Source organism: Adelges cooleyi, unplaced genomic scaffold (genome assembly GCF_023614345.1).
Source record: "Adelges cooleyi isolate 19-005CV unplaced genomic scaffold, UGA_ACOO_1.1 ACOO_flye_CR_arks_rails_tigmint_CR_PRNA_453, whole genome shotgun sequence".
Classification (NCBI taxonomy): Eukaryota; Metazoa; Arthropoda; class Insecta; order Hemiptera; family Adelgidae; genus Adelges; species Adelges cooleyi.
The window spans coordinates 1-24549 of record NW_026096137.1 but is presented as its reverse complement, the minus strand read 5'-3'; the positions used below and the strand labels follow the sequence as shown (position 1 = coordinate 24549).

Below are 24549 nucleotides of genomic sequence, written 5' to 3'. Positions count from 1 at the left end.
TATACTGTTACTATTTTAGCTTACTTAATTATAGAAAACTCTTGTCTTGTCGAAACTTTCAAAAAAATATACCTCATCAATTAAAACCGATACAAGTAGTAAAGCTAAGTTAATTTAGTAGACTAATTATTTATTCTTAATTTAATATAATTTCGATTGTTTTTGATTGGCCATGTGAAAGATATGATGAGCGTTTTCATCATCCACTCACAGATAAACTTGTATTAATTTTTTACGTTAAAATTAACAATACGTTAATATTGATAATTGAACTAAGTTTTATAAGGTATAATTATATTATTTATTTCATTTTATTATGTATAAAAACCATTTGTTTTATGGAGATGATAAAAAACAGGGCAAATCATCTGTTCAGTGCATTATGTCTTATTTTATGAACTGATTGTTAAAATATCTAATATTTTGTATTAATAACACTTGCTTTATGCAGAAAATAGTGAAGGTCAAAGTTTCGATGGCCTAGTATCTAAAGTATGGAGTACACCAAAAGGTTCTAATTCCGGTATGTTTGCGTTCGTAGTTTTTTTGTAATTTATTTGTGTGAATTATAATTTGGATTTTTTGAATATTATATAAATTACCATAGTTCATACGATCCGTTAATGATAATTCTTACATTATTATTTTTAACTCGGATTTATTTCACTATTATTACTGTTAGATAATATTTGATTGTAGGCCGACATAAGAGACGGAGAAAAAATATTTTTCTCAGTCCGTTGCACAACAGTTTTTGTTTAAAAATTCAATGAATAGAATAATCTTAAAATAAAAAACTTACAATAATTTTTTACATCATGATCTTGGAATATTGGTAAAACCCCCTATCAATCCATTTTACAACAAGAAGTTAGAGCATATTTACCTAAAATTGGGGGTAGTAAACATATTTTAAGATGTTTTAAAATATCTAATACTTTGTATTAATAACACTTACTGTATGCAGCAACTAGAGACAACCTACAACCCAAAGTATCAAATCCTCCATCAGGACAAAATCCCGGTATGTATGCTTTTGTAGTTTTATTGTATTTTTTTTGTGTAAATATCAATTTTTTTTTATGTTATTTCATAGCAAATGAAAAATAATTTCAATTAAAATAATTTGATTTCATAATTTTTTGTATACAGAAGTTGATACAGTCGATAAGGACGACAGAGCACGTATTATGAAAGCTGTATGTATGTATCTGTAACTATTTTAGCTTACTTAATTATAGAAAACTTTTGTCTTGTCGAAATTTTCAAAAAATAAATCTCATTAATTCAAACTATAACAAGTAGTGAAGTTAAGTTAATTTAGTAGACTAATTATTTATTCTTAATTTTATATAATATCGATTGTGTTTGATTGGCCACGTAAAAGATAAGATGAGCGTTTTCATCATCCCCCACAGATAAACTTGTATTATTTTTTTACGTTAAGATTAACAATGCGTTAATACTGATAATTGTACTAGGTTTTATGTGATATAATTATATTATTTATTTCATTTAATTATGTATAAAAACCATTTGTTTTATGGAGATGATAAAAAACAGAGCAAATCATCTGTTCAGTGCATTATGTCATTTATGAACTGATTGTTAAAATATCTAATACCTTGTATTAATAACACTTACTGTATGCAGCAACTGCAGTAACTGATGGTTACAGTTACATTAACCAACACGAAAAAACATATGGTAAACCAAAAGGTGCTAATCCCGGTATGTATGCTTTTGTATTTTTTTTTGTTTTTTATATAATTTCATAATTTTGATTTTTGGAAACGCTGCAATATAAATGTCCATAATTCATACAATCCGTTCGTTATCCCACGAGCCGCTATTAAATGATGATTCTTACATTATTATTTTTAACTCACATTTGGTTCACCATTATAACTGTTCGATAAAAAGCATGGAACAATATGCTTAGCAGTTACTACTTACTTGTTGACTATATTAATATTTGTCTCTGAAATGTGGCACGTAATGTATTATGATGAGCGTTTTCATCATCCGAACAATTAATATCAATTCATTATGGTAAAATTAGCAATATGTTTATTCAGATATTTGTATTAAATTTTATGAGATACCTATTTTAATTATTTAAACTACTTTATCATGTATATTAATAACACTTTTTGTATGCAGGAGGAAGTGGTAGTATAAATGGCAATAGTAACAAAGGTAAAAACATTTTTTTTTTAATTATTAAAAAAAATATGTCAATAAAATACTTTTAACTAACTGTTCAAAGTAAAACGAGGTTTTCCATTCCCATCTGTTAATGATCAAATAACAGCTTATAATATATTAGTGTAATAAACTATATTACACTTAATATTAGTGTAACAACTTAAACAAAAACTTTTTGATACAAAGAAAACATGTTTTGTTTTCGACGAAAGATTGAGTGCAAATCTTGTTGTTTGTTTTTGAACATAATAAAAATTGTTAATTATTTACTTTGTTTTTATTGTGTATAAATATAATTTTTTGTTTTTAGAAGATGCGTTGTTTTAACTTACTTTACTATTTTAGCTTACTTAATTATGGAAAAATCTTGTTGTCATAGTTAACTGTTCAAAGTTAAACGTGATTTTCCATTCCGATCCATTAATGATTAAACTACTTAAATGTTAGGGTAAATCTTGCGTAAACAACCACTTTTTGATACCTACATCAATTGTCCATAATTCATACAATCCGTTCGATATCCCACGAGCCACTATTAAATGACCATTCTTACATTATGATTTTTAACTAGGATTTGTTTCAAAAGTTCCGCTGAACAACAGTTCTTGTCAACTAATTCAGAGATTAAAACAAAAAGCTTACAATACATTTTTACTTTATCTTCTTAGAATATTAGTATAAAACCCTATCAAGTTAGCATAGTAATTTATTTTACAACAAAAATTAAAATATTTACCCAACTATAAAATATTAAATAACAAATACCTTTTGTGTTTTTTTTTTTAATTTATCAATTTAACTTGTTTATATTATAGGAACCTTAACAATTGGTATGTACATATGTAAATTTGTTATATGTTATGGATTAGGCATTATAACTAGAGCTTGTGATTTTAAACGTGTAATTTAAAAAAAATAATTTTGTCAAACACTTTAGTTTGAGTTAACGCATTTACACAATTATACTTGTGTTTGAGTTCGTATAATTAAACAGACGTGATATTAAAATTAAAACTAAAATTAATAACAAAAATAATTTTTTTTAAATACACGTGTATTTATAAATACATTTGTAGACGATTTTTTTTGTAGTTCTTAACCTGTAAATTATGTGATAAAGATTTGTTGTTAGGCATACAACTTTGTTTAAAAAATTAAATATTAACCAAACATTTTATGTCTAAAGCACGGGCAAAATTACCTAATAAAATATAGAACTTTCTATACAATTACTATGGTTGGAAGATTATACCATTGTCCAAGCAACATAGTTTAATAATTAAATTAAATTAAGGCCAAACCTTTGTTATTTTAATTAATAGATAGAATAGAAAAAAATCTATTATTTTTCCTTTCAAATGTAAAATATTTAATTCCTATAATTTTTATTTTTTTGAGTTATTAAATAAACACATTTTTTTTCAGAATGCCCGTATTGTAAAGGTAATACGAATATTTTTAATTAAAATGTTACTTTTATTTTTAATATTAATATGTAAATAAAATATAACTTACTAACTAATCAAAGTTAAAAGAAATTTTCCATTGAACATGTCGAATAGTCGGACAAAATATGTGTTGTGATAATATTTCCATTCCAATCGGTTAATTATTAAATAACATTTATATAATACAATTTTGATTGTATACATATATATATATATATATATATGTTCGTGATGCATTTACTGCATTGGTTAAGACTTAGTTTTTATTGTTAATTTTTTTTTGAATTATATTCCTTTACTATTTTTTTTATATTTTAGTTAACAACTTGCTAAGTGGACTAAGTAAGAGCTAATATATTTAATTTATAAACTTAACATTAATGTATTATCTATGTCGTATTTATTTATTTTAATTACAATTTGGAACGACCAGATACTTTTATTTTTAAAAAACATCCCAATAATCTATTTTTAATCGATACTGACCTAACTAAACTTGGAATGGATATAAACTAAGAACTGTTAAAATACTTTTTTTAATATATTATGTTTGATAAAAATAAAAAATGATTTTAAGATAAATGTTGAAAAATTCAGTTAAAAAAAAAAAACAGCATACATAAATCCGAAATTTTTAGAAGCAATCTTAATTTACCCAAAATATATTTTAGTTAGTAAATCCATGTGCAATATTATACTTAAGTATACTAATTTAATGTTTTATAACTCAGTTAGTAATTGAATAAACATTTTTTGTTTCAGACTGCACGAATTGTCGTAATGTTAAATTTTTTTTTATAATATTATATTAGGCTTATAATTAATGCAAATTTGACAAAGTCTCATTTTAATTTAAAGTTTTTATTCTGGTTTCTGGTGTAAACTGTTCAAAATAATTAATCGTTAATATAAAGACAGATTTATCTTAAATATATTGTCCGAGCTTCTTTGAAGTTATGTGGAGACATGTAAAATATATTTACACGCCTTGCAGTTACTCCCATTTGGATATCTAAAGTTGATTGACGATGGAACATGCAAGTGTTTCGAAACGATGGCGAATCAGTCAAGATATCTAAAGGGTAGTAGTAATCGCTAGGTGTAAAAATAGTGTAAATATAATACCCCATTCAAGTTTTAATAATATACATTTAATTATAAAAAATATTTTTGGGTGTACGTTGATAAAATTAAATGGTAAATAGAGTAGCTAAAACCATTGATAGTGTGATAATGTGATATTTTATTTTCAGATGAACGGCTTCATCAGTAACATATGTAAGTGCTAAATATAGGGTTATTAAATTTTTTTGTGGTTTGAATGAACGATTATTTATTATACATTTTGTTTTTTTTTTGTTATAATTTAATATACGTTATAATATTTTTAACTATTGTATTCAAACGCATCTAAGGCATTGATTTGTTTTGTTCAAACATTAATAAAAGCAATAAAATGTAAACAATTTAAGTTGAACTAATTTGTATTTTCGTTCAACGTTTTTAATATTTGTATATTGTAATTGTAACGTTTATTTAATTCATTGTGCATTGATTTATTAAATTCCTTTTAATGCATATTGTAAACATTTACTGAGTGTCACTGTACATAATATTATATAATATACCAATTCATCATTCAAAATAATTATTTCAAATGTTCTTTATAATTGTTATTATGATGATATCTTAAGCAAATTCATTTTTTGTTATATATATTTTTTTATGTGGATGTTTTAGAATAATTTATTTTGAAATTTTCTTAATGAAACGTATATAATTTAGGAGATTAAGGAGTTATTACAGATAACTTTAGGTTATCATAATCAATTCCTTTAATTTTTTTAGCATTTGGTTTTGAATTTCATACTCTAAGTAGAGTGCAGCTCGTTTACGTGTAAATGTGATTTTTTATATTAATTATTCTATCAGAGTAATATTTTCATGGAAACATGAAAACAATATGCATCTTACAACAATAACAAAGTGCACTGGGCATATTATGTGCCTTGGGACTTAGATACATATGTAATGCAAATAAAAACAATTTTATATCAATGATGATATATTTCCGTAGTCAAAGTGAGTGAACAGACATATTGAAACATAGGGCAAAACATCATAGGCCAATATCTTTTTTTCTATTTCCTGTTTTCTTATCACTATTGGGAACCACTTAAAAGTGTTATACTACCAATAAATTTCTAGTTGATCCGACCATTTTCTTAAAACTACAGCAGGATAAAGTTGAAAATTGAAATATCGTGTGGTTTTGTGTTGAATTTTCACGATTGTAAGGGTAGATGAGTAAATGTTTTCAAATTTGAAACCCAAAATCGTTATTGTCCATAAAATGGACAAAATGTGAATTATTGGAGTAAATATATTTACTGTTTTTTTTATATTTTTAAATTAATATTATTTTGGCTCCATACGACTGACGGTTCTTTATAGTCTACATGTCGACTATATAAACACTATGAATTTTCAACCAATTCATACAGAATTTAACATTTAGATATTAGAAGTACAATACCATAATACTCTAGATGGGTAATATAGGTTGTTGAATAGGGTGGCTACATAATAATATCTAAGTCTTCGAGCCATTTAATTGCGTCCGTGGTAACTTTGTTGAGTTCTGCTAGTCCCCGTGGGAATGATCTGATTGGACATTTTTCTACTATATGTCTTGAGGATTGTATTTGATGTCCACAGTCGCATTGTGGGGAGGGCTTTTTTTTGGAGGGGTTGCATTGTTAGTGTGTGAAAATTCATAAGATTCGTGAGAACAGTACTGTAAGTAAGGATGGTCGAGGGTGGTAAACCTTTAACCGTCTAAGACGTTGCCCGGTTTGCAACGCGTGGAAGCGATTTACCATGCAAACCATAATATTGTAATGGAATATATGTTTTCTCTTTAAAATAATATTTTATTTTATAATTATTAGCTATAAATTATATTTGATCTACAACTGTAAGAATGAAGTTTACTTGCGTGACCTTAAGCGATTAGGACTAATTTGATTTAGTCAATTTCAAAAGTTTAACTCATTTAAGCATACTATACTGTTATAAGCCATAAAACAATTTATGGGTATTGTATTATGGAATTGTACTGTATTTATGGGTATTGGGTATTGTAAATCATTTTATTTTTGAAAAAGCAAATATTAATAAATGTGTCAATGTGTTATTAGAAAATAGTCCTGCAATAACAAAATACAATTTGTCTAGCCTGTTATTTGGTCTATAATACTTTATAGTAATTATAGTGCTATTACTGTGATAGCTTAAAATCACTATAATACTACTCAGCTCCGCATAGAAAATAAAGTTCAATAAAATATAGATGTTACCATTGTGGTTTCAAAACTAGATAAAGCACTAGAAAATACTAAAAGAAATAATAAAAAACTGACCATCGTCAGATATTGTAATATAACAATAACAGAAATATTTTTGAAAATAATTACTAAATAACTGTCATTATTTTAAGAGTAAAATAAAGTACTGCGTACTACTTCTACACGCACTCCAGTTTATAATAATATTTAATTATTCTTTTTAGCAATTTATTAACTAAGTTGGACTGTATTTTTTTTTTTTTTTTTTTTTTGAAAGGGAAAGTACAATTTATTGCAAACGAGTCTTGTCTTTCGAACCCCTGATAAAACAATGTATTTTCTACAAACAATGGTAAGATTTCTGAAAAACATGAACCGATTTATAAGCCAAATTATCATTCTTATAACATTTGAACTACATCTATTATGTATTAATACATGAAATGACTTAGATGGATAGAGTTTAATGGTGGCATGAAATTGATGTAAATTAAGGTCAATATATTGGTAAAAAAATCTGGTAAAATCGATTTCTTTATCTGTTATTTAGCAGTAGTTCATGGTTTTGAAATTATACTCAAAAATGAGCGCAGCTCGTTTATGTTGTAAATGTGTTTTTGTATTTATTCTATCAAATAAATATTTTCGCAGACAAAAGTAATGAACACTAGTACATACCTAAAGCGAACAAAAAGCAAAATTTATTACATTTTTACGGGTCGTCTGTGAACAATAGAAAAACGAATAAAATCAACTTATTTATTTGTTTTATTTAGGAGTAGATTTTCGCAGACAAAGCATACAATAGAAGCTTGAACAAATATTTAAAACACAATATAAACAAACACTAGTACATACCTGCAGCTGACAAAAGCAATTATTTTCAATGATATATTTCGATAGTCGAATTGAATGTACGAATTTTAAGAATAATAACGTCGAAAACAACAGCACACAAAGTCCAAAGCTTGATATTGACATATTGATACATAAGGAAAAAATTTATGAAGGGTGGGAGAGAGCCTTCTCATAAACTAATTAAATACCACCACAGACATTTTTACCTAATTACTTATTTACTACAACCAATAGGAACCATCTATGTAATAGTGTAATTATACAGTTCAAAGTCAACCATCAGTCCTATGTAGACGTAGTTGGATTCGACCGATTCTATATTTGTAATAAAAAGTAATAATTTGCGTTAGAAACTTGAGAACTTTGTGTATGCGGACAACATGCTAGACAAATTATACAGTTTACATACCTTAATGGGGATGTGTATGTGTACAGTAATTGAGTGCGCACAGATAGTTAGATTGATATAATTCTATACTTAACTCATTCATTTCATGATTACTTAGATATTGAAGTATTACAAATTTTCGGGATTGTTATGATTTTTACATTGAGTATAATTTACAAAAAAAAAATGTTTCAAGTTAATCATTAGAACAATTGTTTATTAGATGTATAAGATAAATCTATGAATTTTATTAACAAAAAATAATTTGTCCGATTAAAGTGACGCATATTTCATTTTTTTCTTATTTCAAGACATTATGTTTTACGTACAAAATATGTTATTGTGCTGTTTACCAAACTACGAATATCTGCGAAAAATGTACATTTAATGTAAATATTTGGTAGCCGCCAACAAATTTTTGACCCAGAAAAACATGTTGGTTGTCGGCTAAAGTTAGTGTATAAATTACACAGAACATGATGTATCTTATTCATTCTTTAAGTCGTTCAATTTTCAGTTAGTAATAATCGTTTATAAAGATGGATTCTAAAAAAATCATTACACAGACCATCGTATCACTATTTGTCTTAATAGCAATTACAGGTAACATATATTTTAGTTTTCTGCCAACTTATTGTATTACAGTACATATTATTATGTTGAAAAAAAATAAGATAAATATTTTTTAATTATTGTAATGTGCTATGTAATAATTATTTGAATGGTTTGCGTTAATGCATTTTATATATTACAGCCGTTAATGGAAGACCCAGTGGAGCAGGTATTTCTTACATTTAGTTGTAAACTATTAAGATAGCAATGAAGTTTCCTACATTTTTGTAAAGTTAGTGTACCTCTTTATACAAATTTACTTTTATGAGGCGGCAAACGAACTTCATTTTAACCTTTAATTATTCATAGTTATAAAAAATAATATTGGTAAATTACGTTATATTAATTATAGAGAATTCTAGTCTAGTCAGGACTTAAAAAAAAAAAAAGCTAATAAATTTAGGCTTCTACCAGTAGGCGTAAAATTAAGTTTATTTTTCCTTTTCCTAGTCGACTAGCTTAGTTATTTATTGTTAGTTTAGTACATTATTAACTATATTAATATTTGTCTCTGATGTGTGGCGTGTAAGATGAGATGAGCGTATTCATCCGCCGAACAATTAGTATCAATTCATTATGTTAAAATTAACAATATGTTCATTTTGATATTTGCATTAAATTTGATGAGATAACACATTAATTTATTTATTTCGCTTTATTATATACATGTAAATAACACTTATTTTTTACGCAGGAGGAAGTGGTAGTGATTTTAACAACAGAGGCAAAGGTAAAAAAATATAATAGCAAAAAAAATGTAAATAAAATACTATTAATTAACTGTTCAAAGTTGAACGAGGTTTTCCATTCTGATCCATTAATGATTAAATAAAATAAAAACATTTTTTTTTTACACAGGAATTCAGGGCCCTGACGATGTTCGCTTTTTCGGTAGATATACAGTAACTTTTTTAGGTTAACTATAGAAAATTCTATAGTTGTTTGTTTTTGAACGTAACAAAAATATTGTAATCTACTTATTTTGTATAAATATATTTTTTTGTATGTAGCATTAAAGGATAACAAATCTGAAGAAAGGAAATATATTGGTGGAGTTATCGGTATGTATACTGTAACTATTTTAGCTTAATTATAGAAAACTCTTGTCTTGTCAAAACTTTCAAAAAAATAAACCTCATCAATTAAAACAGTTACAGGTAGTTAAGTTAAGTTAATTTAGTAGACTAATTATTTATTCTTAATTTAATATAATATCGATTGTGTTTGATTGGCCACGTAAAAGATAAGCTGATCGTTTTCATCATCCACTCACAGATAAACTTGTATTAATTTTTTACGTTAAAATTAACAATGCGTTAATACTGATAATTGTACTAGGTTTTATATGGTATAATTATATTATTTATTTCATTTTATTATGTACAAAAAACATTTGTTTTATGAAGCTGATAAAAAAAAGAGAAAATCATTTGTTCAGTGCATTATGTCTTTTAGGAACTGATTGTTAAAATATCTATTATGTTGTATTAATTTCACTTACTGTATGCAGGAAATTGTGAAGGTTTCAGTTACGACGGCCTAGTACCTAAAGTATGGCGTAAATCAGGCGAAGATTCCGGTATGTATGCTTTCGTAGTTTGTTTGTAACTTTTTTGTGTGATTATCTTTTTTGTTTTTTAAATCTAATTTCATTATTTAGATTTTTGGAGTTTTTAAAACTCTGCAATATAAGTATCCAGAATTCATACAATCCGTTCGTTATCCCACAAGTCGCTATTAAATGATGATTCTTAAATTATGATTTTTAATTAGGATTTGTTTCAAAAATTCGGTTCTTTATAAATAAATAAAATAAGATACATAATAAAAAAAATAGAATGTTTGATAAAAGTGTATATTTAATACGATAGTTTTTTTCTAAACACTATTACTGTTATAATACGTTATGTTTTAGCAGTTAGTAAAATATTTGATTGTAGGCCGACATAAGAGAAGGAGAAAAGTTACTTTTCCCAGTCCGTTGCACAACAGTTGTTGTCAAAAAATTCAATGAATAAAACAATACAAAAAACAAAAAACTTACAATACATTTTTACTTTATCTTCTTAGAATATTCGTATAAAACCCCTATCAAGTTTGCATAGTAATTTATTTTACAACAAAATGTTAGATCATATTAACGCAAATATAAAATATTAAAAAACAAATATCTTTTGTGTTTTTTTTTAATTTATCAATTTTACTTCTTTGTACTATAGCTACTCCAGCGGACAAAATAAGTATGTACATATATAAATTTATTGATATTTATGTTGGATTTTAGAAAGTAAACATCGAACTAAAGTTATGAAATAAACATATTTTTTTCAGAATGCCCGTTTTGTGCAGGTAATACTTATATTTTAATTAAAATGTTACTTTTCTTTTTAATATAATTATGAAAATAAAATAAAACATACTAACTATTCAGAGTTAAACGAGATTTTCTATTTAACATGTAGAATAGTTGATGATAATATGTGTTGTGATAATATTTCCATTCTGATCGGTTAATTATTAAATAACATTCATATAATACAATGATTATTGTATAAATATAATATATATATATATATATATATATATATATATATATATATATATATATATATATATATATATATAAGTGTTTATATTTGTGATGGACTTACTGCATTGGTTTATCATTTTTGTTGTTAATATTTTTTTTTTTAATTTATAATTCTATTTGAATAGTTGCCTAACATTTATATTTTTTTCATATTTTAGTTCAAAACAGTCGGAGCGCAGAAAGTAAGAGCTAATATATTTAATTTATAAACTTTACATTAATGTATTATCTATGTCGTACTTAATTATTTTACTAAAAAAACAAACACAACGTACATAAATCCAAAAAATATATTTTTGTTTCAGAATGCGGTAAATGTAGTAAGTTAAAGTTTTTTTAATATTTTTTAGTATGCCTTTAATAAATAAAAGTTATACAAAGTCATATTATAGATAAGTGTTTTGTTTATCTAGTAAGAATTGTTGAATATGATTGATAGTTCTTGTAATGACGGATGTATATTAAATTTCCTTAACATTGTCTGATCTTTGTCATTTAAGTTATTTCGAGACATATACATTACAATTCAAAATATTTTTGGATATTAATAAATTAAATGGTAAATAAAATAGCTGAAACCATTGGTAGTATGATAACGTGTTATTTTATTTCCAGAGAAACCGCTTAAATGACATAATATGTAAGTACTGAGTATAGTTTTGTTAATATTTTTTGTGGTTTGATTAAACGACTATTTATTATACATTTTGTTTTTTTGTGTTATAATGTTATATTTTTCAAGAACAGACTACTGAACCGTCATCTCCCTCAACGCAGATTTAAGAATAATATTTTTATTCTAAAGAAATATATGTTGTAGTAATTTTTATTTATTGTATTCATATCTAACGCATTGATTTGTTGTAAGGAGTTTTAATTATCTTTTAATTGTTATTCAGTTTTCAAACATTAATAAAAGTAATAAAACATTAACGATTAAATTTGAATTAATTTTTTGTTTCGTTTAATGTTTTAATCATTTCATTGATTGTAATATTTAAATAATTACATAACATAATATACACATTATAATATAATAATATTATAACTTTAAAAATTCAGTGTGCTTTGATTTATTAAATTAGCTGGCGTTAAGAAATTGAATTAACCTTTTAAGTTCGAACATTATCAAAACGATTATAAATAACAAACAATTTTATTAACATTTTATTGTTGTTGTTTTTTTTTCTTCAAAAACAAGTTATTAATCTTAACATATTTTGTTTTGCGGTGATGTTTGTATCTTAAATTTTGAACTATTTTATTTCTAATCATTAATATTTGTATTCAACTGTTTTAGCTAAAATGTCTTAATTGCACAATAGTTAACGATACATTTTTTAAAACTAAATACAATAATTTCCCACAATTTGTACAGTTATATATTGTTAAAAATATGTTTGTTTTCTACAATGACTATTGCAATAAAAATGAATGACAAACACCTTTATGCATCGTTTACTTTTATTTTTTAACGAATGGTTATGAACTTTACTGTAAAAAAGTAACACAAAAAAATCATAACGATTACTCTACAAGTTGTATTAGTCTATAATTATTTAACCTTAAAAACGATTATTTTTTTGTTATTTGTCTTTATATGTTTTAACAAAGAAGTATGCAAAGTAGAACTCTAATTCACATAATTTATAGCGAATACTTGTTCTGATTTCGAATTAATATTATAGTTGTAATTAATAATTACTATTAATTACATATTAATTATTAATTATTAATAGTATAACTAAAAAAAATATTCAACTAATATCAGCTGTAGTTATAATATTTTAGTAGTTGGAATAAAAATCAAAATTTGGACACTAAAAAAATGGTTGCAATAACTCTTCGGTTTTATGCGCATAGATTATCTCTTAAAAAAATATCCCTCAAAAGTGGCTTTAATTTCACAGGGGTTTTTTTTTAAGCGATTTTAAGCTAAAAGAAACCGCTTGAGTACCTCTAAAGTATTTATCATAAAAATCAAATGTTTTAAATGAAATCCTGATTCATGGTAGCTGGTCAAAGTTTAAAATCGCTCCCTTGTAAAATCACTGGAATCGACTTACACACTTATTCAGAGTTGTTACAGGCTAAAGCTGTATTATTATACATGTTAAAAGTTAATAGAGAACTACGAAGCAATTACAATTATAAAACCTAGAACTTAGTTTGGAATTTAACATTTTTTTTTAAATGGCTATACAAATATGTTATTTTACCCCTTAAGTGATTTAGCTACATGTAGATATGGCACTTATGTGTATGATCAATAATCATATAAATTTAATTACATTAAATACAGTATTTTTCACAATGACTGTTGAAATGTAAAAAACTGACTAATAACTGTTGGCATACATTTTTAAGTTTTAACATTATAAGAACCGTTTTGTACACACTATACAGTAAAACATTTAATAGATTTTATTCTGTTATTTGGGAAAAATAAGTTTTTTGTTTGTTTGTCATATAAGATAATAAGGGAATCTGAATGTATGAACACAATAATTGTAAAATGTGTTCATTACAATACAAGATATCCACAGGGCTGTAATTTGGATTAGACTACATCGTTTTTAAAGATTCGAATATTCGAATAGTTGTAAAATAATATACATTTTAAATTAGATTGTAATTCCTACTTTAATCGATCTAGAAGAATGTTAAGTTCGTACTTAAAAATATTTTCAGCACGATTCTACCCAGCCCGGTCCAATCTAGCCCAATAAAATAAAATATGTAACTGGCTGGATGGACGTGGACTGAGTGGAATCGGGTTAAAACTATTTTTTCAAACATAAAATCGAGTTGGGTAATATTTTATTTTGTCAAGCTAACTTAAGTCTATTTTTGCATTTTTATATCCATCTGACCAAGTGATCGTCAAAACCACCCTAAAATGTAATACATTTTTCATCTTAAAATTAAACGGCAAAATATAACGGTCAATACGGTACAAAAACAGGTAGAATCAATTACTTTATTTATTTTATTTAACAGTAGATTTTGGATTTAAAATCAAGCACAAAGTACAGCGCAGGTCGTTTACTTGTGCATGTGTTTTTATATTAGTTTTATTAAATTAAATATTTTTGCAGACAAAACATACAATAGAAACTTTAAAAAAATTGCACAATACCGAATACAATATAAACAAACAATAGTACATACCAAAATAAAAACCCGCAGATATTTTATAATATTATGCTTTATGAGTATAAATAATGCAAATCTTGTTGTTTGTTTTTGAACATAATAAACAACTTAGAGGAGGGTTTCGTCATATTATATAATATATATACAGGATGATTTTTTTATCATGAGCCAGTCATTATCTCACTGGGTTTAAAAAATAATTAAATTTTTTTTTAAAAAAATACTATGTAAGCTTTGTGTAGACTGGTAATGAAATGTAAACTGTATAATAATTGATGTACAAAATATTTTCTTTACAACAAAAATTCACCAATCATTTGCACCACATTTTTTAAAATGTCAATTCCTTTGAAAATAATATATTTAAACAATGTTAAATATTTTAAATTTTTGACTGAAAATAAAAGCGTGGGGCTTCCATCTAATCTTTAACGCAATGTGAACATTTAATGACTTTTTGCATACGGCCCATGCTGTTCTCCTTTGTACAAAATTACAGATGTTTAACATTATTTAAAATTGTTATTAATTTTCAATCGTTTTTAAAGTAATTGACGTTTTGTAAAATATGGCCTTAACAAATTCTAGATCATTTGGGCAATAATTTTAAAGAAGCGACAAAATATTTAATTAAAAAAAACGTCTAAGCAGAAAAACTAACGGGTTTTGTATGTATGGATTGTCTGATGTTTATCTAAAAGTGACTATATCACTCAAGGTTAAGTCAAAAAGAAAATAATTTCAACCTTCCCTTAAAATCGACAAAACCACCCTAAAAATAAGCACATTTTTCATCTCAAAATTATACGGTAAAATATAACGCACAGTACGGTACAAAAACGGGTTGAAACAATTTATATATTTGTTTTATTTAGCAGTAGTTGTGTGGTTTTGTAATTAAACTTAAAATATAGCGCACCTCGTTTATATGTAAATGTGTTTTTATATTTGTTCTGTCAGAAAAATGTTTTCCCAGACAAAACATACAATATAAACTTGGAAAAAATGTGCACAATACAATATAAACAATCACTAGTAGCTGACAAAAACAACATTTTATTTACAATGATATCTTTCGGTAGTCAAATCGAATGTACGGGTTTTAAGAATAATAATGTCAAAAACAATAGCACACAAGTCCACGGCTTAATACAGACATATTGAAACACAAGGCGAAGTGTCATTGGGGGGAGGCCTGCTCGTAAATTAATTAAATACCGCCCAAACGTTTTTCTTTATTCACTAATTTATTACCACTAGGAAATACCGAAAAGTATAACAATACCGATTTTTTTAAAAAAGGTAGCGCAGCACAAATAGTGTTAAGTTTCAATTTTTTCATAAAAAATTTTATATTTTTTCTTTGAATTCAGATACCAATATGTTAAAACACAAAACTACACATTTATAAGTTTCTCTGAACAAAGACATAATACTGTAAAAATAAAAGTTTTAATTAAAATATTATCAAGCATAATTCAAATTACCTACTCTATTTATTTTAAATAACATGTTATTTGTATATTTTTCAGTCGATATAGCGGTTATCATTATTATTTACTATCGGTGAATTATTTACCTAAAGTGAATAGTGTTTGGTACGGTTATGATTTTTAAACGCTACTATAGCTATTGTCAAAGTTAATTGTCAATAAATAATAACAGAGAGCAGTCAAGTGTCACCTTAATATGTTAGCGTCTCCAAGATATTCAATTTATTTTTTACACTCCCTTTAATTTTAAAACTGTGTAGCTCGTTAACTACTCAATCAATTTACCTAGTTTTTACGCCTAAAATTAAATTTTTAAAAAAATAAACAGATCATCAAAAAAAAATTGGGAGTTACCATTTAAAAATCCAAAGTTGATATGGTTTTAACGCATAAGGGATGGTGTTAAAATTTTGAAATATATATAAAATTTGTCCCAATTAATTACTATAAAAGTATAGAAAAAAAAAAATTAAAAAAGTGTAATATCTTCTAAGATATTGAGTGGTCCATAGTTAACCAATCACCCGGTACAATTAACATAAATCTTGTGTACTCTGTTTTGCAAAACAGAATACACAAGATTACACTAAAAAAGCATAATGCGCATAATGCAAATAATGCGAATCTTGTTGTTTGTTTTTGAACACAAAAACATCTTAGAGGAGGGTTTCGTCATATTATATATAATATGTAATATAACACAAAATATATTATTTCTTTTTCATTCTGTAGTCCGATTTATTGACTTGTTAAAATAATATTTCATAATAATGGATTTAAAAATGTACATCAGAGTGTCTATCGTTTCGGTTCTTATACTAACAATATTTACAGGTAATACATACTTAGGTGTTTTGCAAATTTAATATTGTACTTAAACTTATTAATTGTTTGTATGATTAAATTGCGTTAATGTATTTAATGTATTACAGCCGTTAATGGAAGACCCAGCGGTCAAGGTAATTCATACATTTAGCTTTAACCAATACAAGAAAGCAATGAAGTTTCCGTTATTTTTGCAAAAGGCAGTTTATTTGTACAATTTTAATTTTATATGACGGAAAACTAACTTCACATTAATCTCTTGTTCATAAATATTAAAATAAAACTGTAAAATATTTTAACGTATTTTAGCCAATTTAAAAAACTGTGGATAAAACTATTTTGTACTCCAAATATATTGTCAACATGTCGTACATTATGTTAAGTTATTTATGGAGAGTTCTAGTCTAAGCGACCCTTTTAAAAAATAAACAAAGCTAATTAATTTAGACAACTACCAGCAGATGTAAACATTTTTTTTGTTGTAGTCGACTGGACTAGTTAATTATTGTTAGTTAAATACATTATTAACTATATGCATTTTTGTCACTGATATGTGGCGTGTAAGATAAGATGAGCATTTTCATTCACCGATCAATTCATTATGTTAAAATCAATAATATCTTCATTCTGATATTTTAATTCAATTGTATGAGATACCTATTTTATTAATTTAATTCACTTTATTATGTATATAAATAACACTTGTTTTATGCAGGTGAAGGCAATAAGGGCAAAGGTAAAAACATTTTTTTTTTTAATTTATAAAAAAAATATGTATATGAAATACTATTAATTGACTGTTCAAAGTTAAACGAGGTTTTCCATTGCAATCCGTTAATGATTAAATTGCTTATATGTTAGTGTAAATCTTGAGTAAACAACAAAGTTTTTGATAGGTACATAAATTGTCCATAATTCATACAATCCGTTCGATATCCCACGAGCCGCTATTATACGACGGTTCTTATATTGTGATTTTTAACTAGGATTTGTTTCAAAAATTCCGTTGCACAATAGTTCTTGTCTACTAATTCAGAGAATAAAATAATCTTAAAACAAAAAGCTTACAGTACATATTTACTTTATCTTCTTAGAATGTTGGTATAAAACCCCTATCAAGTTAGCATAGTAATTTATTTTACAACAAAAGTTATTGACGCAATTATAAAATATTAATAAACAAATATCTCGTGTTTTTTTTTTAAATTTATTAATTTAACTTGTTTATATTATAGGTCCTTTAACAATTGGTATGTACATATGTAAATTTATTACATGTTACGGATAACATAGATGTATAAAATGTTTATTGTATAATCAGATATAGGTATTTTTGTTTGAGGTGAATATATTTTTAGCATAAGACAAATGGTTATAATTTTATACCTAAGTAATTAATTATATGATTAGGTAGGTGACTCAAGTATTGCCAATAAGGGGCTTTTAAATAACTTTTTATTAAGTATATTTAAAAAACTATTTTTGTTAATAATCAAAGAACTTTTATAAAAAAAATCTATAAATTGTACCTACAAAGTTTAAAAGAACAATAGGTGTATTTTGTCACATTAAATTTAATTTTTATAATTTTTTTTATTAAAGATGTTGTATTTTTGTACAACATTTGTTTTATTGTGCGGTTTACCAGACCGCGAATATCTTCGGAAAACATATGTTTAGTGTACATCTTGCGTAGTCAACAACTTTTTGATACAAAAAAAAAAATATGTTTCGTTTTCGACTAAAAGTTTGGTTTAAAAACAGATAATGCACATCGTGTTGTTTGTTTTTGAAAATAATACAAATTGTAAATTATTTATTTTGCTTTTATTATGTAAAATTACATAATATTTTGTACTCAGGAGGTGCATTATTTTAGCTTACTAAATTATAGAAAACTCTTGTCAAGTCGAAATTTTCAAAGAAATAAAGCTTACCAATTTAAAAAAACTACAATTAGTAAATATATATATATATATATATGTGTGTGTATATATATATGCTATTTCTTCTTAATTCACCAGTCGTACTTACAGTAGTTTGTTGTTTGTGATAAGTTATATTTTATTGGTCATTTAATAACTACAACTATAACTAAAAGCCTGTAATTAATGTATAAGTTAATATTAATTAATGATGAGCATTTTCATCGTTTACTCTTGGATAAATTAGTAATAATTCATTAAGTCAAAATTAATTATGTGTTAATTGCGATACATGAATTAAGTTTTATGGGGTAACTATAATAATTATTTTAGTTCACTTTATTATGTATAAAAATCATTTTTTCTATGCAGGAGAAGATAAAAATAAGGTCGAACTATTCGTTCATTAATATAGTTTTTTCGGAATTGATTGTTAAAATATCTATTATTTTGCATTAAGGAAATTGTACAATTAATAACATTTTCTGTATGCAGGAAAAGTTATGAAAGCCGTCAAACTCGGTAAGTCGTTGAGTATAGACAGAAACTCGGGTTTGTATACTTTTAGAGTCTTTTTTCTCGATTCTTTTTGTACAATATGTATTATTGTTTTTTAATTTTATAATTTTCGATTTTTGAAATACTCAAAATTATGAGGTGTATATGATCGAAATTTATATAATCCAATTTCTTTTTAACCTATAACTCATAAATTTTAGAATAATTCTGGTAAATATTTAAACGATTTTTGGGCAAATTAAAAGACTGCGACAAAATCCTTTGTAGTACTCCAAATATATTGTCAAAATATTGTACATTATGTTACGTTAAATATGGAAAATTCTAGTCTAGTTGAAAACTTTTAAAAAACAAAGCTAATACATTTAAACCACTCCGAGTTTGTGTGAAATCAGTTGATTTTTCTTTTGTTTAGTTGATTAGTTCATTTTTGTTAGTTTTATACATTACCAACTATATTAATAATTGACTCTGATGTGCAGAGTGAGGGTTAATATGAGCATTTTTGTCATCTACCCTCCGACACATTTATATTAATTCATCATGTTAAAATGAACAATGAGTTAATTCTGAAATTTGAATTCAATTTTATGAGGTACCTATTTTATTTATTTGTTTTGTTTTAATATGTATAAATAACATTTTTTGTACGCAGGAGATGGTGGCAAAAACATAATAACCAGCTGTTGGTCACCAAGACGTAGGGCCAGTATGTATTCTTTTATAGTTTTTTTTCGTTTTTTTTTTTATGAATTAATTTTTTTTATACAGCCAATGATGAAGATGAACCCACAAACGGTGAGTGTTATTAACGCATTCAGTTTTAAAATATACAAGATAGCAATGAAGTTTCCTATATTTTTGCAAAAAGCAGTTTATTAGTACAATTTTTATTTTATAAGACGGACTAATTTCATATTAATCTCTTTATTATATAAATATTAAAATAATACTGTAAAAGACAATACTAAAAGAGACTTGGTTTAAACTCTCATTTTAATTGTTTGTATGATTAAATTGCGTTAAAGTAATTATTGTATTACAGCCGATAATAAAATCACCAGCGTTGAAGGTAATTCATACATTTAGTTTTAACCTATTCAAGATAGCATTGAAGTTTCCTATATTTTTTTAAAAGGCAGTTTATTAATAAAAATATACTTTTATGAGGCGAAAAACTACTTTCTTTTTTAACCTTTAATTCATAAACATTAAAATAATACAGTAAAATATTTAACGTATTTTAGCTAATGTAAAAATCGTTTTTGTACATCAAATATATTGTCAACATTTTGTACAATAATGTTCCTTTACTGTATTTGAATAATATAAATGACACCATTTGCGCTATACATGTGTGTCCATCTCAGTTCTTTGGTAATTTTAACTAGTTTAGCTTAGTTAATTGTGGACAATTCTTGTCTAGTCGAAACTTTCAAAAAAATAAAGCTTTTCAATTTAAACAATACATACATTACATAGTAGATTAATATATTGCTATAATAATATTTGTCTTCGATATGCGACGTGAGAGACAATATGAGCTTTTTCATCTTTGCCTCTCGGATATATTTGTATTAATTCATTATGTTAAAATAAACAATGTGTTAATTCTAATACTTGAATTAAATTGTATAAGATACCACATTTATTTATTTATTTCGCTTTATTATGTATATAAATAACACTTTTTGTATGCAGGAGGAAGTAGTGGTTATAATGACAATAGGGGCCAAGGTAAAAACATTTTTGGTTTAATTTATAAAAAAAATATGTAAATAAAATACCATTAATTAACTGTTTGATGTTAAACGAGGTTTTCCATTCCAATCCATTAATGATTAAATAAAATCAAAACATTTTTTGTACACAGGAGTTGTGGTCGATGACAATGCTCGCTTTTTCGGTAGATATACTGTAACTTTTTTAGGTTAACTATAGAAAATTCTATAGTTGTTTGTTTTTGAACGTAATAAAAATATTGTAATCTACTATTTTGCTTTTATTTTGTATAAATACAATTTTTTGTATGTAGGATTGGAGGACAAAGATTCTGAAGAAAGGAAACGTATTGGTGAAACTATCAGTATGTTATATACTGTTACTATTTTAGCTTACTTAATTATAGAAAACTCTTGTCTTGTCGAAACTTTCATAAAATAAATCTCATAAATCAAAACAATAACAAGTAGTGAAGTTAAGTTAATTTAGTAGACTAATTATGTATTCTTAATTTTATATAATATCGATTGTGTTTGATTGGCCACGTGAAAGATAAGATGAGAGTTTTCATCATCCACTCACAGATAAACTTGAATTAATTATTAAGTTAAAATTAACAACATAATAATACTGATAATTGAACTAAGTTTTATAAGGTATAATTGTATTATTTATTTCATTTATAAAAACCATTTGTTCTATGGAGCTGATAAAACAAGGGAAATTCATTTGTTCAGTGCATTATGTCTTTTAGGAACTGATTGTTAAAATATCTATTGTTTTGTATTAATTTCACTTACTGTATGCAGAAAATTGTGAAGGTTACACTTACGACGGCCTAGTACCTAAAGTATGGCGTAAATCAGGCGAAAATTCCGGTATGTATGCTACGTAGTTTTTTTGTAACTTTGTTGTGTGAATATTTATTTTGTTTTTTTATATAATTTCATAATTTGGATTTTTGGAGTTTTTGAAACTTTGCAATACAAATGTCCATAATTCATACAGTCTGTTCGTTATCCCACGAGCCATGGTTCTTAAATTATGATTTTTAACTCAGATTTGTTTCAAAAATTTGTTAGGTTATCGTAGATCTTGAAGTTTTCTTGTAAACAAATAAAAATTGATACATAATAAAAAAAATAAGAAGATATTTGATACAAGTGTACATTAAATACGGTAGTTTTTTTCTAAACACTATTACTGTTAGGTAATAATCTATGGAACATTATGTCTTAATAGTTCGTATAATATTTGAGTGAAGTCCGACATAAGAGAAGAAGATAAATTACTTTTTCCAGTCCGTTGCACAACAGTTGTAGTTAGAAAAACTCAAAGAATAAAATAATCTTAAAACAAAAAGCTCACAATAAGTTTTTCCTGTAACTTCTTAGAATATTCGTATAAACTAGAGGTCCCTATTACACGTGTATTCGATTACACGTGAAACCCGTGTATTCAAAAAAATTTATTTTTGTTATTCATTTTAGTTTTACGTTTAATATCACGTCTATTTTAATTATACGAACTCAAACACAAGTATAATTGTGTAAATACGTTAACTCAAACTAAAATTTTTAACAAAATAATTTTTTTTTAATACACGTGTATTTATAATTACACGTGTATGTTAATTACACGGGGTTCGTGTACACGTGTATTTAAATTACACGTTTAAAATCACAGGCATTAGGCTATAAACCCATATGTAGTTAAATGTTTTTATTCTGGTGACTGGTGGAAACTGTTCAAAATTATTAACCGTTAATATAAAGACAGATTTATTGTAATTTTTTTTAAATACATTGTCCGAGTATCGTCATTGAAGTTATCTGGAGACATGTAAAATTATAATTTAAAATATTTTTGGTATACGTTAATAAAATGAAATGGTAAATAGATTAGCTAAAACCATTAATAGTATGATAATGTGATGTTTTCTTTTCAGAGAAACCGCCTATTCCTTAAATTACATATGTAAGTCCTAAGTATAGTTAAATTAATTTTTTTTGTGGTTTGACTACTTATTTATTATACATTTTGTTTTTTTTTGTGTAATTATTTAACATTGTTTAAATACAGAATGTTGGACCGTCATTCATCTTCATTCAGATAAAGAAATAAAATTTTCATTCTATAGAAATTTATGTTATAGTAATTTTATCTATTGTATTTATATCTAACGCATTGATTTGTTGTAAAGTGTTTTAATTATATATTTAGTGTTATACATTTATTAAGTGTTCAAACATTAATAATAGTTATAAATTATAAACGATTAAATTTGAATTTATTTGTATTTTCGTTCAACGTTTTTAATAATATCATTGATTGAATTATTTAATTTATTACATATCAAATACACATTATAATATAATATTTTTATAACCTTAAAAATTCTTGGGCTTTGATTTATAAAATTCCTTTTAATGAATATTGTAAACATTTACTGAGTGTCACTGTACATAATATTATATAATATACCAATTCATCATTCAAAATAATTATTTCAAATGTTCTTTATAATTGTTATATGATGATATCTTAAACAAATTCATTTTTTGTTATATATATTTTAGCTTCAATGCAAAGCGAGAAGGTATTGGTTTTACTCTGATGTGTGTTTTTTTTTATCTGTATACACTGTAACTTTTTTAATACTGGACCAATTCCTTCGAGTAGCAACTCTATAAATCGCAAATTTCATCTAGTTGGTACTTTGGAGGGGTAAAAGTTGAAAAAGTTTAATTCTTCACAGACGAAAGTTGAAAAAACAAAAAAAAAAACCGTACGAGTTTTTAAGTTAGAACTTTTACTGGCTATAATTTCGAGAAAAAGAGTCGGATCGAATTGAAATGTATGAGAAATAATTACTTGGTATGCCCGCACACGTCAGTTGTGTCAAACTTAAACTATACCCATTTCCCACCCCCCTAGGGGGGTACAATTTTTTTTGTTTTTCGGGGTTTTTAGCGGTAATTTTGAAACTTTTGGGTTGAAAATTTGCCAGTAGTTGGAACTCATATGTACCTATAACATATTAAACGGGTGAAAAATTCGGCACTACAGTTTTTTTTTAATTGCCGGGAAACTGTGTTTTCGCAGATTTCGTATATTTTAACAAAAACACCTAAAATCTTTAAAAAAAATTGATCAAATCATTAAAACAATTTTACGTATATCTATGCAGAATGATACTATTAGGTTTTGTGCTCAAGTACCACTTTTGACTTAAAGTTTACACAAATTCAATTTTTTTTTTTTTTTTTTTAAACTTAAAACCCGGTGTACCAGATGGAAGAAACTAACAGACACTAAAAACTATCAGTTGGTAACGTCTATCCGTGTTAGATTAGGTTAAGGCCCAATGATCGGTATCATAATATTGTGTTTATTACATGATATCACAGACGACTAAATCGTGTAACTGATTATAGTAGACACTCGATTTATTGGGT

General features: G+C 25.5%; 2 protein-coding genes and 1 long non-coding RNA gene across 3 annotated transcripts; all 3 read left to right on the top strand.

The window, feature by feature from the left end:
* Nucleotides 1–1153: 1153 nt before the first annotated feature.
* LOC126842235 (uncharacterized) lies at nt 1154–5067 on the top strand. The gene is made up of 8 exons (XR_007686289.1): nt 1154–1203; nt 1654–1731; nt 2164–2199; nt 3024–3038; nt 3634–3651; nt 3975–3998; nt 4419–4433; nt 4910–5067. It is a non-coding gene; the product is annotated as an uncharacterized LOC126842235 (long non-coding RNA).
* Nucleotides 5068–8734: 3667 nt separating this feature from the next.
* Nucleotides 8735–11644, top strand: LOC126842234 (uncharacterized). The gene is made up of 9 exons (XM_050579124.1): nt 8735–8852; nt 9004–9030; nt 9556–9591; nt 9720–9752; nt 9872–9922; nt 10372–10440; nt 11081–11101; nt 11193–11210; nt 11610–11644. The coding sequence occupies exons 1-9, from the start codon at nt 8789–8791 to the stop codon at nt 11642–11644; spliced, it is 354 nt and encodes a 117-aa protein (XP_050435081.1). The 5' UTR covers nt 8735–8788.
* Nucleotides 11645–16813: 5169 nt separating this feature from the next.
* LOC126842236 (uncharacterized) lies at nt 16814–21455 on the top strand (the record flags this gene model as incomplete). Its single annotated transcript, XM_050579125.1, has 10 exons — nt 16814–16934; nt 17033–17059; nt 17641–17661; nt 18161–18175; nt 19346–19372; nt 20025–20078; nt 20141–20167; nt 20415–20441; nt 21071–21106; nt 21405–21455. Coding segments are annotated over exons 1-10 (349 nt in total), but the record flags the coding sequence as incomplete, so codon positions are not given.
* Nucleotides 21456–24549: the final 3094 nt, after the last annotated feature.

Excerpts from the sequence above, each read along its gene's own strand:
- LOC126842234 (XM_050579124.1), top strand. The coding sequence starts at position 8,789 with ATGGATTCTAAAAAAATCATTACACAGACCATCGTATCACTATTTGTC. Across the intron at positions 8,853-9,003 it reads TGTCTTAATAGCAATTACAG|CCGTTAATGGAAGACCCAGT; the intron begins GTAACATATATT and ends TATATATTACAG. Across the intron at positions 9,031-9,555 it reads TGGAAGACCCAGTGGAGCAG|GAGGAAGTGGTAGTGATTTT; the intron begins GTATTTCTTACA and ends TTTTTTACGCAG.